Source organism: Cololabis saira, chromosome 3, assembly GCF_033807715.1.
Source record: "Cololabis saira isolate AMF1-May2022 chromosome 3, fColSai1.1, whole genome shotgun sequence".
In the NCBI taxonomy this organism is placed as follows: domain Eukaryota; kingdom Metazoa; phylum Chordata; class Actinopteri; order Beloniformes; family Belonidae; genus Cololabis; species Cololabis saira.
In genome coordinates, this window is record NC_084589.1 from 11,826,261 (window position 1) to 11,841,720 (window position 15,460).

General features: G+C 38.9%; 1 protein-coding gene across 2 annotated transcripts in view; it reads right to left on the reverse strand.

Annotated features, from left to right (window-relative positions):
• Window positions 1-724: 724 nt before the first annotated feature.
• Window positions 725-15,460, reverse strand: part of faxcb (failed axon connections homolog, metaxin like GST domain containing b) — a 30,151-nt gene continuing 15,415 nt past the window's right edge. For both annotated transcript variants that reach the window (XM_061716084.1, XM_061716074.1), the window contains 3 exons: window positions 9,341-9,558; window positions 7,159-7,275; window positions 725-4,047 (listed from right to left, as the gene is read on the reverse strand). In XM_061716084.1, the coding sequence (XP_061572068.1) occupies window positions 3,725-4,047; window positions 7,159-7,275; window positions 9,341-9,558 (658 nt within the window). In that variant the 3' untranslated portion in view covers window positions 725-3,724. The remainder of the gene's footprint in view (window positions 4,048-7,158; window positions 7,276-9,340; window positions 9,559-15,460) is intronic.

The window sequence follows — 15,460 nt, forward strand, 5'->3', positions numbered from 1 at the left end:
GTGGTCAAGAAAATTGGAACTTTTTCAAATGCAGTCTCACTCACTGCAAAAACTCAAAATTTTACCAGGAATATTTGTCTTATTTCTAGTTAAAATGTCTCATTTTTAGTCAAAAAATCTCATTACACTTAAAACAAGAGTCATCACCAGAAAAATAACTTGTTATTTGACCATTTTCACCTGTTTCAAGTAAATTTTCACTTGAAATAAGTAGAAAAATCTGCCAGTGGAACAAGATTTATCTTCTCATTACAAGCAAAAAAATCTTGTTCCAATGGCAGATTTTTCCACTTATTTTAAGTGAAAATCTACTTGAAACAGGTGAAAATGGTTGTTTTTGAGTCTTGTCTTAAATGTAATGAGATTTTTTTTTACTAGAAATGAGACATTTTAACTAGAAATAAGACAAATATTCTTGTTAACTTAAGTTTTTGCAGTGTATAATAACTAGTGAAATCGACCATGTTGTTCTGATTTGCATTTGTAGTTATTCTATATGTATTAAGTAATAGAATAATCAATACAAATAGACACAGACTAATTCCATAAATGTATTCAAAAAACAAACATTTACATTTTCCCTTGAAGCCGAGGTGTGGCGGCTGCCATACCTTCATACCCAATTGACGCCCCGCCCCTGTGTGGCTCAATGAAATACGGCCATGACACACGCTTGTGTCACGGGAGGAAATTCGAGGCTGCAGATCAAAGTCATGACGACATGTTCAAAACTGTCACAGATATTCTTTATTGAAATAGTCCAGTGGGTCCACCTTTAGGACTGCACAGCCGTAGGTAGTTTGATCAGTCAGTCAGCTCTACACACAATATGGTACAATGTTGCACAATATTTACATCACACCAGCTGTAATGCTATGACGCGGGGTCCAACAACGAAACATCTAATTTCAATATGGCTTGATTAAAGCAGTCCAACTGTACCGTCTCCGGGGCTCTGGCCGGATTAAGTCACTGAGGAGCGGACACATCTCGGGCCGGGGCGGGTCAGACCACGGGATGAAACGATAGGGGAACAGTTTTTTGGCAGTACCAAACATGGCCCTTTGGTCACTAACTCGCTTATTCAGGATTTAGTCTTTTTTGAATTGCTTTGTGCCCCCAAAATGCCAAACGTTAAATCTGCTGTTAACTGAAACGGTCCACAGACATGCAAACTACTGTCCTGTGCAGGTTTTAAGATGATCACTTCTACTTGAATACAATGGAGCAAATCTGAACTTTGTTTCTTAAAGCTGCTGTTTTCTGACAACTTCATATGCTGTAGCCACTGAGCTGAGGTTCAATGTTAATTTGTTTCTGGTTTCGTCTCCAGCTACGGAGGGGGATCTTTGGTGGCTCCACTGGTTTAATTTACTGATTTAATCTGATTCATCTGTTGCTACGTAGTTGGTGTTCAGGGCATTCTTAGATCTGCTGTCCTGACGGAGCTGCCCGCTGCTTCTGTGAATGATACTAACGAGATCAGTGACAATGAAACAAAACGAAGGCTGCGTGCGTAAAAACCAAAACAATGTGCACTGATGCTAAAACACTCAGTAGATCTAGGAATATTGCAAAGTTAATTTCAGCCTCATTCATACTTCCACGTTACACTGTCATTGTAAATACAGAAGCATTGAAAAATGCTCCTTTAAATCACTTTACAGAAACTTCTCTTCCCAGAAGACAAATAGTCCCTTTTTACCTGTCCTGTGATTATCTGTTAAAATGAAGAATTTGCCTTGTTTGAAATAAGAATCTTAACACACATCTTCAATCACTCACTTCTTTTGTAATAATTGATTTTTCTTTTTTCTTTTTTTCGACAGCTCCCCTGCAAACTGTGTTTCTCTACCGGCTAATATGTTCCCAATTACCCCGAGCAGCAGGAAATGGTCTGAGATTTGCAGCAGGATCTGCGTATGGGTGTTACAAAAGGAAATCTCATTCATGTTTTCTGTGTTGAGGAGAGCAGAAAGTCTAGAAACAGATCTAGCTAATTAACAAAACTCCCTGTATAGTTAGATCCCACTACATCTGAGAAATGCTGTTTGAAATCGTAGGTTGTGTAACTACTGCGACTTATCACTTTAAAAGGTAAGTCAAATCTCTACAATCCATATGTACTATAATTATTTATACAGCCACCACATTTCCATTACGAGCACTTCCAGCAGGCTAAATGCGACAGTTCCCCAGACACTTTGGTCAATGTTTCCACTCAAGATTTCTCATCTAGATATATGCAGCTCCTTCTGATTTGGTATTCTGACTCAGTCTACAAAGACCTTTTCATCGACTGCCTTCTTGATGACATTCACACCCAGTAACATTCAGATACACATGTGACATCAGCAGCATGGTCCCCTCGCAGCAGTTTCATATGAGAACACGTAGTGTCCCTGTGTTACATGTGTTTCTGTCTCGTCTGGCTTCCCCCTCTGAAGTAAGGTGAAAATAAATTTCCACTAGTGCAAAAATATCATCTCTCTCTGAGAGCAATAAGAAAACAAAGATTAACAAAAAAATATATATTTGACACATAGGTTCACATAGAAAGAATAACAATCAAATGGCACTGATAATGAATAATATCTCAACAAAATCTGTTGTAGAGCGGTTTCACCATTTTTTTTAAATACTCTGAGCGCTAAGGCAGATTTGTTGCTGTGCTCAGTTCCAGTACGTAAGTACGCATGCACACTCATACAAGACCTTAGCAATCCATGACAGCTCACCAATCAATGGACACTGTTATGTCGAGAATGAAAAATAAATAATATGAATGAAACTCAAACGTAATTTTACAGAATGAGGACATCAGGCTGACCGCTGGCCCCATCTAGTGGTGGAGATCAGGAACTGCAGCTTGTCTATAGCGTCCCAAAAGTGCTGAAAATGATTATCAAAAACGAAGCAAAAAAAAAAAAAAAAGACAAAGTGCAAACAGATAATTACTCACGGGAGAGACATAAAGATGACTGGTAAATGAAACAGGCACTAATCCTCCTGCGCTCCATTCAGTAGACCTCCGTGTGGATTTTAGTTGTTACCTGATGGAGTCACAGACAACTTTTTCTGTTGCAAATTCCTTCCACACAAACAGCGGCATAAAGGAAACGACATAAGTATCAATGAAGGACGTGAACTGGGACTCAATGTCACCTGTGTTTACTATTCAGCACACGGAGGGCAAACATCAGAGGCAGCAGCTGTTCCGTTTAGTCACGTGATCAATCTCCCCTTGTTTGGATGCTTTTATGTGTTATGTCACATGGCAGAAGGGTGATTAGTTGGATCATTTCATAGCAAGTGAAGTGCCACCTGTCTTGTCTACAACACATCTTCCAATCCTTCGCTGCCCTTTTCATGAAATCACACATTTACGTCTTCTACAATATCTGTATCTGAGGACGAGATAAATAAGGCAAAGAGGAACCGCCGCGGGGACAGTTCTGACAACACAGGAGGGGACAGACCGTACAGTAGCATGTGTATTGTTATGAGGTTCAGTTTGCATCCTCTGCATATAAACACCCAGTCCCTCTGTTAGGAAGTTGTAACATGCTGGGTATTGACGGTGGAGAAGCTGGAACAGTTTCTCCAGATGTACAAGCTGTCGTCTGGACGGGTTGTTCCAGCCAGATTTAATCAGGAAAAAACCACACGGCAGCCCGGGGACGTTGACTATCCTGCTCGTCTTAATGGGTCAGCCAGACGTGAATCAAACCTCGAGATCTGGCATGGCGTCCTCTTTGAGCTGAGTGTCATTGTCAGAGCCCGTGCCGACGTCCGAGTCGAAGAGCGAGTGGTCGGAGTCGGGGCTGGGAGTGTGCGAGTGGCCGGCAGAGTGGCTGCTGCTGTCACAGTCCTCCAGCGTGTCAGTCCTGGAGAACAGGCCAAAGTCAAGCTGGCCTGCGCCGGAGCCGCCGCCGCTGCTGCTCTCGCTGTCGCCGTCGTAATAAACATCGTCCACCTCCACGAACCACTCGGGCCAGAACCTCCTCCGCATCCGCTCGCAGAACATGGCCAGGTTGATCAGCTCTCCTGTGGGGACATCAGTCACAGTGAATCCACGTGTAGGAACTGGCAGAGATGCAGTGAAAACCAGCAGAGATGATACAAAGTGTGTAAGAGAAATGTGGGTCTGATACGGTTCATCTTTATTCTCGTCGGCTCTTTAGGCCTGTGTTGAAAAAATCGATTTCCCAATTCTAAATCGATTCTCATATCAATTCCTAAAAATCGATTCATACGTCTAAAGATCGATTATTTTTTTATTTTTTTTTTTTTGTATCTATTTATTTTTTTCATCATTACATTACAACTTTTGGTTATTTTTTTGTTTATCCCCAAAAATGTAATGTTTTGTTGGACACGAGAATAACTGGTGCCATGTTTTTGCCTTTAAATATGTTTAAAGGTATGAAAACATTAAAGTGTTAGGTTATAATTGCATAAATTGTCTATATTTCCTTACTTTATATACTGTCTTGAGGTTACATTTGCAAAAAATGCTCAAAAATTAAAAACCAAAATAGACCGAAAATGGAACAAATAAAAACGGAATGTGGGAAAAAATAAAACCGATTTCATCCGTCTCTGTTTGCTGCCCTGGATCTGTTTGGTAATTCTGACCCACGATGTTTCTGAAAACAGTTCTAACAGCATTCTGGGAGGTGATTGGTCCTTACAACGTCATTAGCTGCCAATACTTGCTGTTTAATCTCAATATAATACTAGTGTTAATATGTTGCAGAACTACAGTCATATAATTCATGCAACAACTCAAAAAACAGTTTTAATAAGACAAACCCAAATCAATATCGGAATCGAATCGAATCAAATCTTGATAATCGATTCTGAATCGAATCGATTCCTGACATTTGAATCGATCCCCCAGCCCTACGGCTCTTCGATCAAAAATTAACTTCTCACATACAGAATCCTCTGACCAGCGTGTCTGTGTCTGAAAAGATAAAAGAGCTCAGTGTGTCATCTAACCACGCCGCACAAGCAGCTCTCCTGTAAACTGTAGAGCATTACTGCCATCTAGCGGCAAACATGATAAATAAATACACAAATAAGGATAATTACTGTGCTGTAGTCCAGACTACAGGCCTTAAACTACCCAAGATTTACAGCACAGCTTTTGTGTAAGTTAGTTTTATTGACTGTAGTACTATCCATAAATGCTTACACAACACATCTTAACACACCATTGCAAAACAACACAAAATTCAGTTTGAAGTCTAACATTTACCTATTTTTATTTCCTTTTTAAGTCCATTTGTTTTAACAGCTTTAAAGGTCAACAGGTATATTCTGGTCTCATATACTGCCACGGTCTAAAAGTGTTTTTCAAGAACATAAAAAAAATAATTTACAAAAGTTCAGATATTTAAATGATTCTGCGAAGAAATCAAGGAACAGAAGGAAAACCAATTTGTTAGAAACAAGACAATCTGTTATAGTTTTGAGACAAGAGGGGAAGGTCTACAGAGCAATAGGTAAAACTAAAACTCAATGTAGCTGCAGCTCAGAAACACCCCCTCTGAAAGCTGAATGGGCACACAGTGGATGCTGTCTGCATGAAAACACGACGCCTCACTGCTCCTCAGCTGAGAACTTACTGACACATGTCTGACTCCAGCACGAGCATCAGTGGAGCAGAGACGCCTCACGGTAGCAACCTGGAGCCCTTCAATAAGAAGGAAGGGGACTAAGGATTGTCTTTATCTAACTAATAATCACTGGAAGAGAGCCTCATGGAAGAGAGCCCCATGTAACATCTGAGGGTAAGTGATGGTTTGGTAGTGTTTTGCATAGGGCTAGGGATCGATTCAAATGTCAAGAATCGATTCGATTCCGATTCTTAAGATTCAGAATCGATTATCAAGATTTGATTCGATTCGATTCCGATATTGATTTGGGTTAGTGTTATTAAAACTGTTTTTTGAACTATTGTCAGCTAATGATGCTGTAAGGACCAATCAGCTCCCAGAATGCTGATAGAACTGCTTTCAGAAACATCATGTGGGTCAGAATTACCAAACAGATCCAGGGGGGAAACAGAGACGGATGAAATCGGTTTTATTTTTTCCGACATTCCGTTTTTATTTGTTCCATTCGGTCTATTTTGGTTTTTAATTTTTGAGCATTTGGTTTTTATCATTTTTTGCAAATGTAACCCCAAGACAGTATATAAAGTAATGAAATATAGACAATTTATGCAATTATAACCTAACACTTTAATGTTTTCATACCTTTAAACATATTTAAAGGCAAAAACATGGCACCAGTTATTCTCGTGTCCAACAAAACATTCCTTTTTGGGGATAAACAAAAAAATAACGAAAAGTTGTAATGTAATGATGAAAAAAAAAATACATAAATAAATAAAAAAAAAAAAATAATAAATGAATGAATAAAAAAAAAAATCGATCTTTAGACATATGAATCGATTTTTAGGAATTAATATGAGAATCGATTTAGAATTGGGAAATCGATTTTTTCAACACAGGCCTAGTTTTGCATGTGGGCAAAGTTGGTGATATTAAATGATCATACATATCAATTTGCCTTGTAGTGCAATACTATACCTTTACAAACTTGACTGATATATATATTCTTTCTTCTTTTCTTTCAGCGCTCTGTTCTTCGTGTGTGTGATTTTTTATTTTTGGGTTGTTTTGGTTTTTTGCAAAATAAATCTCTTTGATTCACTGTGACCGGAAAAAGCCGGAAGCTAAACAAAGTATCAACTAGCGCTCTCACCGCGGCGAAACAGAGTGACGGAGAAGTCCGAAGGCGTGACGGCAACGGCGTAGGCTCTGCGTTGGCTTAAATCAGGCTTTAGGCTGCAACTAAAAGTAACACTTCACTTTGACTTGCACTGCTTCTTTCAGGTAGATGTTTTTGCATAAACTGTCAGTTTTGAATGTTAGTAAACCAAAGCTGTGCTGAAAGACATGAATCATCAAGGCTGTATTTGTGTTGTGGAGGGAACTGTGTGCTCCTGGCAGCTACGCCTACACACTGGGGCCACAGGTTGATAGCTCACATTATAAATAAATACCAGCACATGGGCGTCATGTTTAGTGTCACAAACAGAATATTTTATAGTTGGTCTCTCCTGAGTGTGGAACGGACACTGACCTTTAATAAGTTGCTCTGGCCGGGTCCCAGGTAGAGTCCACATGGCTTGAGCGAGGTGCCCAAACACAGTTGCGTCTAATGTAGACATCTTGGAGCCCATAAAGTATTTCTTATCACCTGTAGAACAGAGAGCAGATTTAAAGATTAATGGGATTTTTATTATTTTCCAAAACCCACATCCATTCATGCACTTTACAAATATAAAGCACGTCTCAGTTACGTTTAGTTATTTCAGCTTTTCTGCTAAGTCGTTAATTATCTTTGGTGGTGAGCTGGTTTGCAGGTTTATCAAACTGTTTCTCGCTGCCTATTCAAGATCACTGCACTTTGTATTGTTGTACCTTCCTAGATATGTTCCACCAAAACACAGAAATTGAGCTACTTTCTAAGTCAAATTGTTGATAATGGCATATCTTTTTATCTGATTGTGTTTTCAGATAGGTGGAACTACTGAACAATCTTCCAGAAACTCCAGGACAGAAACACCTCACAATGTCTCATACACGTCTATACTAATATTGTTGTTCCATTTTAAATCTTGCAACGGACCTTAATTATCCAGAGTAGTATATTGAGGCAGAATATCAACTATTTCTATGAGCTTCAGTGCTCCATCATAAACCACACTTCGGTGTAAACTAATTTTACCTTGAATCTGGAAAACAACAGCAACAGATTTCAGATAGAGACATCTGACACTTGTGAAGCAGACGATGAAAGCAGGAGCCATATGGCTGGAGAGTACTGATGCTTTTACTTGTGGTCATTTGTTAAAATGACACAAACAGATCAATGCATTAGCTTAGATCAATAGCTCTTTTGTGTCCTCCACCTGACTCTTCATTTCCATCTTGGTGCTCTCATATTGAATCCCTTTGCCCAGCAATCAGAGCCATCTGTATTTTCATTCTTGTCTTGTCTCTATTGTTTGCCACAATTCTATAATATCAATGTGGTTTGATAATACACCACTCACGCATTATATAAGAGAAACTCTCGCTCAGACCGGCATAAATTACTTGATTTAATTTATAGGCTGCCACTGAAATGTAATTCTAGGTTTGAAAATACTCCACCAGACTACCTTTTACCAGGGATCTGAGATAATCAGGTGCTTCTGGTAAATAATTCTATGAATGGATAAATGGCCTGGCTCAGTTAAAGGTTTAATAACAGAGTTAGGACACTTTTTTGCTTTAAAAAGGTTTGGTTTCAATATGATAAGTTGCATTACTATCCATCCATCCATTTTCTATACCTGTTTAATTGTGTACAGGGTTACAGGGGTCTGCTGGAGTCTATCCCAGCTCATCACAGACGAGAGGCAGGTCCACCCTGGACAGTTCACCAGTCCATCGCATATAGAAACAACCATGCATGCTTGCACTCACACCTACGGGCAATTTAGAATTGTCAGTCAACCTAACATGGATGTTTTGGACTGTGGGAGGAAGCCGGAGTACCTAAAGAAAATAGGCCTGTGTTGAAAAAATCGATTCTTTTCGATTATTTTCGATTCTAAATCGATTCTTATATTAATTACTAAAAATCGATTCTTATGTCTAAAGATCGATTTTTATTTTATTTTTTTCCCATCATTACATTTTCGCCCAGTGAACTTTAATCCCAGTAGTTGGACATACAGTTTGTCATGACACTTCTGAAAAATGCCAGGTGCTTCATGGCAATATGTGTATGTGGTGACAGAATAAATTAGATAAGCTAAAATGATTTGTTTACTGCATGAACTGTTGCAATTTCTTTCTTTTTTTGCACTTTAAATGGATATTGAAAGGCCTGTTTGAGTTATTTATTTCTTAGTTATTTCACAATAATTATTGTGAAATTATTATTTCACTAGTTATTTTACAGTCATATAATTCAGGCAACAGCTCAAAAAACATTTTAGATAACACTAACTCAAATCAATATCGGATCGGATAGAATTCTTAAAATCGATTCTGAATCTTAAGAATCGGAATCGAATCGATTCTTAACATTTGAATGGATACCCAGCCCTAAAAGAAAACATGCAAGCTCCGCACAGAAAGACTCCTGCTGGACCCGGGAGCTGAACCAGGAACCTTGTTGCTGAGGCAACAGTGCTGACCACAGAGCCACTGACCGGGCTGCCAGGCAGCATTACTACTGTAATGGGCATAACATGAGACACTGTTCCTACCTAGCAACGTGGCCAGCGTCCTCATATCCTTCTCCATCAGGGCGTAGACCTCCTCCTTAGAGAAGCGTCCAATGCCGTGGCCGTACATCTCCCTGCGCACCATGCTGCCGTTCAGGTGGCTCAGCAGCCACTTCAGCGTGTCGCTCAGAGGACCGCTCATGGCCAGCAGCTTCTGAGTTTCCTCCAGGTTATCCACCCACTGGCAGTAGGCTATCGTCCTAAAGTAAGACACAAAGCAGACAATTCTCTGTTAGCATGTCACTGGTTGGAATAAGCACAAAGTGCAACACTGTTTAATAGGGTTCCCCATCAGGATTTTTTAGCTCCCGATCACTTGAGTTTGAGTATCTGCCGATCCCGATTTTTCCCGATCCGATTACTTTTTTTGGCTCCTGATACATTTCCGATACTTTTTCCCGATCAGATACATTTTGGCAATGAATTTAAAAAAAAAAGAAAACAAAAAAGAGGACTAAAACTAAATTACCCCAAGTTTCTTTTATTGTCCATTGGAGAACAACAAAGACATATATTTCAACAAAGCTTATCAGCTCTGGTGCCACAAAATGTAAAAACATGAAATTGTAAACTAAAACAAAAAGTGCAGAATAGTGCAATAACAAAAATAAATACATTTAACTTCAAAAGAGGTAGTTCAATGACATCCAGTCAAACTCACAAACACAAGAAAATTAAAATACTTTTTGGCTTAACCTTAGTGCAACATTCTGAATGGCATGAAATGAATAGCAGCAGCTTAATGCAACATGAACATATATAAAATTTCACAATTCAAACATATAAACCATGTGTAAAAAGATTTAATATTAAAAACATTAATAACTAGGTATGTCCCGATACTTTTAAACTAACATTGTGTGTCTGATGTACCTGATCATATTTGCTTATAGTAAGATTAAAGAAATGTTTTTGAAAAAGAGTCAGGTTTTTTTTCCTTTCATGATAGTTCAGAATAAGTCGAGTCAGTTTCTGCAAGGACAATCTGAACCTGTGTTTCCCAACCCTGGTCCTCGAGTGGCACTGTTTTGGATGTTTCTCTGCTTCAACACACCCTGATACACACGGCTGTGTCATTAACAGACTTGTGCAGACCTTGATTAAATGCTGAGGATGATCATTAATTAGAATGAGGTGTGTTGAAACAGGGAAACATCTTAAACATGCAGGACATGGGTACTTGAGGACCAGGGTTGGGAAACACTGCGTTAGACGACTGAGCAATCCTCAACAACACTGGGATCTTGGGAGCCGCGTCAACAACCACTGTCCGTGGTGCTGATCCTGGAGACCATGTGACTGATAAGGCAAGGCATGGCAAATTTATTTATATAGCACAATTCAACACAAGGTAATTCAAAGTGCTTTACATTGACATTAAAAGCGGCAAGACACAATAACAAATAGGTAAGAATAAGAAAAGAAGTAAAATAATAAAAAGCACAAGCTGTTATAAAAAAATAAATAAATAAATAAAAAAAATAAATAAGGGCAGTAGAGTACAGCAGGTTTAATTTAAGAGTACACTTCGGTAAACAGTAATGTTTTTATCCTGATTTAAAGGATCTACAGTTGGAGCAGACCTCAGGTCTACAGGAAGTTTGTTCCACCGGTGAGGAGCAGAATAACTGAACGCTGCCTCACCTTGCTTGGTTCTGGTTCTTGGGAACCACATCAAACCAGATCCAGATGAACCTCAGGGGTCTGGGAGCTTCATAGGAACTAACAGATCCAGCATGTATTTTGGTCCAAGACCATTCAGTGCTTTGTAGACCAGCAGTAAGATTTTAAACTCTGATAAGCGATAAGCCTCATCAGACTCAAAAAAACATCGCACATCTGCAGTGTCCAGAATTATCGCTTAAGTGACTATTCCATTGTGGTTTTCTTTTAACAAGTGTGAGGAAAAAAATAGTAAAACAAAAAAAAGTAAAATAAACAAAATAATGTTTAGATAATTTTGTGATATGCAATCACTGTGAAATTGCTACTACAGACAAAAACTTTTTTGTTTTTACATTGATCTCCCCCCAGCCTGAAATGCCAGGGCTGATAAAAATTTAAGCTAACAATAATAGCTGTAGCCCATTTGCTTTTATAGTTCGACACACATTAGCCAGCATGTAGCTGGATCATTTCTCCACTTGAATCCATTGGTAAAGATAATAACAGTTTTGGTGGGTTACAATTACTCTCATATTCTCATATTTTTGACCGTATAGAAACGTAATTCTTGCCATTGTAAGAATGAGATGTACCTGCTGTACTCTACTGCCCTTACTTTTTAACAACTGGTGCTTTTTATTATTTTACCTCTTTTCTTATCATTTTATTTCATTTGTTATTTACTGTTTAATTGTGTCTTGCCGCTTTTAATGTTGATGTAAAGCACTTTGAATGACCTTGTGTTGAATTGTGCTATACTAATAAACTTGCCTTGCTTTGCCTTGCCTCATATGAAGCTTAAAGTGCTAACAGAAATCTTCATTCCACCTAAAGCATTCCTGCCTAGATCAGACTTCAGGAAGCTCAGCAGCTGTGTGTCTGTAGCCGTCAGGGTTATTTTGTGCCCACTGTGACAAACATTTTCTTCTGTGTTGATACTGGCAATGATTCACTGTTTACGTGGGAACCTGAATTTAACATGTGTGGTTCAAAAAGATAAGAAAATGTATTTCTGGCCCAAAGGGAAGTTTTGTGAATCACTGTGAATTTGTGTCCACCATATGTTCAACAAGATGGTCAGCTCTTGTAATGTATTAAAAATGTCTTTTAAAAAATATCCAAAAGCTTTATGTGCATTGACAACCTGATTCTAATCAGTGAAAGTGCACCACAGTTTATGTCCAACCGACCATCCGTCTGACACAATCCTCTCTGCTCGCTGCCAGGACACGTCATATATTCAGCTGTTATGCAAGAGTGAAGGAGTTCCTGTTTCTCAGGCAGACATAGGTTACAAGAGAAGAGGTAACGAGATAGCCACCACACCACAGAAAGACCAAAAAACATCCACCACACGCTGCTTTGCACTGAATCCTTTGAGAAAAGCATGGCATAAAATAATGAAATCTTAAAAGCACCTTTTATAACTCACTTTGGGAAAATTTGAATAAAAATTACTAAGCAGGTCCACAATCTTGTTGTCAAGCAGAAAGTTGTCTTAAAGCAAAGATTTAACAAGTCTTGTTAAGCCCATCTCTCAAAGTCACTTGGCCTGCTGATCTGCATCTGTGGATAATAAAGGTCTACAAATAAAATTAAAAAAAAAAGATTTCCATAGCTTAATCTCTTTAAGAAACAAAAAAAACAAGATATTTGATACCCTAATTTTGTTGTCCAAGCTCTCTGTTGATTTCTTTCCCCAGACAAGCTTCCTGTGCTTATAGACACTAACAAGATTATGCTCTTCTCCCTCTAACACCCACTCTCTTGCACCAGGATTTTCCCACTCAGTTTATCTGAAACCCTACACGTCTGATGTCTTCCTTCTCGGGGCAGCGCATCATCTGTGGCGGGATTGTAAAAACAGCCCGCCATTCCGACTGAAGTACTTTGCACGCTGCTGCTCACATTATGGAAACTGTTTAAAGTCTCTGTGATACATCTGGAGCGGTGACTGTCCACGGGCCACACACCACTGCCTGCCATGTAAACTCATGTCCCAAGAAGATAAACTAAACTGGTCAAGCTGCAAACTAATGAACAGAGAATGTCGTAGGGTTTAATGTACATTTTGAACATTTAATAAGCCAGATTTATTACAAATTAACTACAAAAAATGACTTGAGAGGTAGCCATAGAAAGGCTAAAGAAATGGGTGTCAAACGAAAGTAAGAAATAATATCGCCCATGGATGAAAAACAGCAACAGCAGTTGTGTTTAGACCCGACTTTGGTTGATAAATACTTCTCTGTGAACTATTCAGGACAAATACGGCTTACAGTATACTCATTAAACTGACTGAAACGTGCAGCTTTAAGAGGATTTATTGTTAATATAACAAAAGGTTTTCTTCTCTTTTTTTTTACAGCAACAGTAAGAATACACAGACAAGCATCTTAGCTCATACGGGATGTGCCATAAGATGTTTATTCTCCTGTATATTTTTTAATAGCAAGAAAGGTAACCCGGTGTGTGTTTGATATGCAAGTGTCGCTTGCTGCTTCCCTGTGTCTCACCACACAAAGAGCAACAAGCACAGTGCCCTTCTTTCGCATAAATAATTCAATCAATAGGTCTAAACACGGCAGGATAAGCAGCAGAGAAAGGAGACGACGGGAAAGAGAATGCATGTGAGTTACAGCAATGCCCTCTGCTGAAATTCCCCTGCCTATGAAATTCACTTGTGCAGTGTGTTTACATCACACTGCACAAGTGAAACAATGGCTTTAGACATATCCATTCTCTTAAGTCACTCTCCTTCCTTACTGTTTCTGATTTTATTTAAGGACTTAGAGCCAAGAAAGCAACTCCTGACATTATTGAACCAAAGAGGACAAAAGGCTACATGACACTGGATCAGCCGGGGTTAGATCAGAGCACATGACAGGCCTGGATGGTGGAAGATGGACAGAGCTTTTAGGTAATGGAAAACACTCTCATTCTGTGTGTGTGTATGTGTGTGTGTGTTTCCGGGCAGCAGTAGCAGCAGCAGCAGCAGCATGTCTATCCCAGTGGTACTGGAGTGACTCACCACTGCGAAGGATGGTGAGGATGAAGAGAGTTTCAGCACAGACGGGAAAGCAGCTTGGTAAATGTTTTTGTAAAATTAGAATCCTGCTCAATGAACACATCCAGTAACCGAGGCCATATGAATATTATATAATGATAATTTCCCTCTGATCTGGCTCTGGGATGCCACAAATTTGGACTACTCACAGAAACTGACATTTTCAAACTAAGGTTGCCCATAACGACGCTACAGGTTTGTGTCAAGTCAGAGGATTTGAGCTGGTTGTTACATCAGACACCCAAAAGTTTGATTTAAGAATAGAATTTATGTTGTTTTCTTTGTCAAATGTCAAAATTCACATAAGAACTTTTCTAATAATCTTACTGACACACAGCGAACAAAATTAAAGATAAATAAACGAAATATTTAAAGGCTCTGTCATACCTTAACGAATTAGCAGGCGTATGCTGCCGTATAACATTTTTTTCTAAAACGTTAGATTTTTTTTTTTCTTCCAATTTTGGGTGTATGCATGGCATTTACATAACTAATACGCAATGTATTAGTATCTTTCATAGAACGTTTCAATAAAGGTACAGATTACTCACATCAACAAATGCGTTGTGTGTTACCAGTGTTCACTACTTACGCCCAACGATACTCTAGACTTTCCAGAGCCGATGTGTCAGCCTCTCGCTGATGATCACCCATCGTAGTTATAAAAATGCTCCCGCTCGAAGTCGCAGTATCAACATCATCAACCTCATGCCGAAAACATCAAAGACACTGTAAAGAAGTCTCCTGGCAAGAAGTATCCATCATCCCCCCAGGTTTGCCCTCTGATGGAGATGATGCAGCTGCCTCCGCCTCCTCTCAGCCAAGTTCACCATAAGCTGGTCGGACATGCCAAACTTCCCAACTGCAGCACCGGGGAGCCACGCTTTGCTCCAGGGATAAGCAGCACCGGTGTTTAAAAATACCCTCACAAATAGAAAACAGCAGCTGGTAAAAAAGACCCGTCACTGGTAGGCCTGTGTTGAAAAAATCGATTTCCCAATTCTAAATCGATTCTCATATTAATTCCTAAAAATCGATTCATATGTCTAAAGATCGATTTTTTTTATTTTTTTTTTATTTATTTATGTTTTTTTTTTTCATCATTACATTACAACTTTTGGTTATTTTTTTGTTTATCCCCAAAAAAGGAATGTTTTGTTGGACACGAGAATAACTGGTGCCATGTTTTTGCCTTTAAATATGTTTAAAGGTATGAAAACATTAAAGTGTTAGGTTATAATTGCATAAATTGTCTATATTTCATTACTTTATATACTGTCTTGGGATTACATTTGCATAAAATGATAAAAACCAAATGCTCAAAAATTAAAAACCAAAATAGACCGAATGGAACAAATAAAAATGCAATG